The sequence below is a fragment of the Echinops telfairi genome, unplaced genomic scaffold (assembly GCF_000313985.2).
Source record: "Echinops telfairi isolate 266 unplaced genomic scaffold, ASM31398v2 ScPeMD7_7457;HRSCAF=8495, whole genome shotgun sequence".
NCBI classification, from domain to species: Eukaryota; Metazoa; Chordata; class Mammalia; order Afrosoricida; family Tenrecidae; genus Echinops; species Echinops telfairi.
This window is the reverse complement of record NW_022111357.1, coordinates 17,406,180-17,407,645: the sequence shown is the minus strand read 5'-3', so window position 1 is coordinate 17,407,645 and position 1,466 is coordinate 17,406,180. Positions and strand designations below refer to the sequence as shown.

At 48.6% G+C, this 1,466-nt stretch overlaps 1 protein-coding gene across 1 annotated transcript in view; it reads left to right on the top strand.

Annotated features, from left to right (window-relative positions):
- Nucleotides 1-939: 939 nt before the first annotated feature.
- Nucleotides 940-1,466, top strand: part of FAM76A (family with sequence similarity 76 member A) — a 28,198-nt gene continuing 27,671 nt past the window's right edge. The window contains exon 1 of the mRNA XM_013005269.2: nt 940-951. Within this exon, the coding sequence (XP_012860723.1) occupies nt 940-951 (12 nt within the window). The remainder of the gene's footprint in view (nt 952-1,466) is intronic.

Sequence of the window (1,466 nt, the reverse complement as noted above, 5' to 3'; positions counted from 1 at the left end):
CAAGGACTCCTCTGTCTCGTTGTTGTTAAAGGCACCGTCGAGTCAGTTCTATGTACGACAGGGCAAACCATGCCCAGTTTGTTCCGTGTCCGCCTCACAATCGTTAGGTTTGAGCAGCTATTGTTGCAGCCACTGCGTCAATCCATCTGGTAAGCGATCTTCCTCTATTGTAGTGGAGTCAACTCTGACTCATGGTGCCCTTGTGGGACAGACTAGACCTGTTCCCCTTGAGTTTCCGAGGCTGTAAATCTTTCTGGAAGCAGAAAACCTCGTCTTTCTATTGCAGAACAATTGGCGCTTTCAAATTGCAGACCTTGTGGTCAAGAGCCCATGTCCAATTCACCTAGTCCACTATGCCACCAGGGCTCCCAGGCTGCAGGTCTAGTCGATGTGTGGCAGTGATTGGAATCTTGAGTTACGCCCATGGTGAATACACATTGTTACATGCTCAACCTCGCAGAGGAGGCTGGATTGTAGCTTCAGAGACAGGAAACGTTGCTGTGGCAGAGAACAAAAAGCCAGAGGTGTGTCCTCGGTTGCAGAAACATCTTCATGTTGTGGTAAAACACATTTCGTACCTGAAGGGGACTGGCACAGTCAAAAGCCACACAGCAGCAGCATACCGTTCAGTGTGACCCAAGGATTATAAATGATAAAATCCAAACGCGAAGGAGTGAATGATATCGGAAGTTAAATTTTTTTCCCCATTAGACTATATAGATGGCAATAGGAGCCCAAGATCCATTCTCAGCGTCCACGCATGGATTAAGCCTCCAGTGAATTCCCTCCAACCATAGACCGGGGATGTGAACAGCCTAGCTAGTGTGTTGATTGCAGTGTTTTCTGATTTTCTGTAGTTTTCACCGGTTTTTTTTGTATATGAAATCCAGGATGGGTCTATCTAGAGTGACTGACTGCAGTAGTGGGTTCTTGTGGGGCATGGCTGGGAAGGTTGGGGGGAAATGGGGAGCTGCTAATAATGAACAGAAGAAAAAAGCAGATGTTCTAAGATTGATCGAATAGTTGTTATGTGAATTATAGACCAATAAAATGGTGTTTCAAAAAGCCAATCAGCCCAAGTGAGCACTACAGGGCAGGGACTTGGAAAGAGCAGCAGTGCAGGAAGTTTGGCCCAGACATCCACCAGACGTCCATAATCCCCTGGGCAGACCCTAAACTTCAACCCAGGGCGAAGGCACAGAGGGCCGGGAGGGTGTGGCTTGCTTGGGGGTTCCAGATGGTTGTTTGGTGAGAGAAGCTGGGGTGTAACCAGAGTTTCCGAGGCCAGAAGCAGGTCTCAGGCCAACTGAAGTCTCTCCTTCCTGGGGAGACCGTCAACTCTCTGGGACCCCTTTTCTTCTGGAGATCATCAGCCCTAGAATTCCTCATTCCTGTAAAGACCTGGGAGAGAGACACGCTCAAAGTCACCCCTCTTCAGATGAGTTCCAGTTCCACTAAACGCGGTA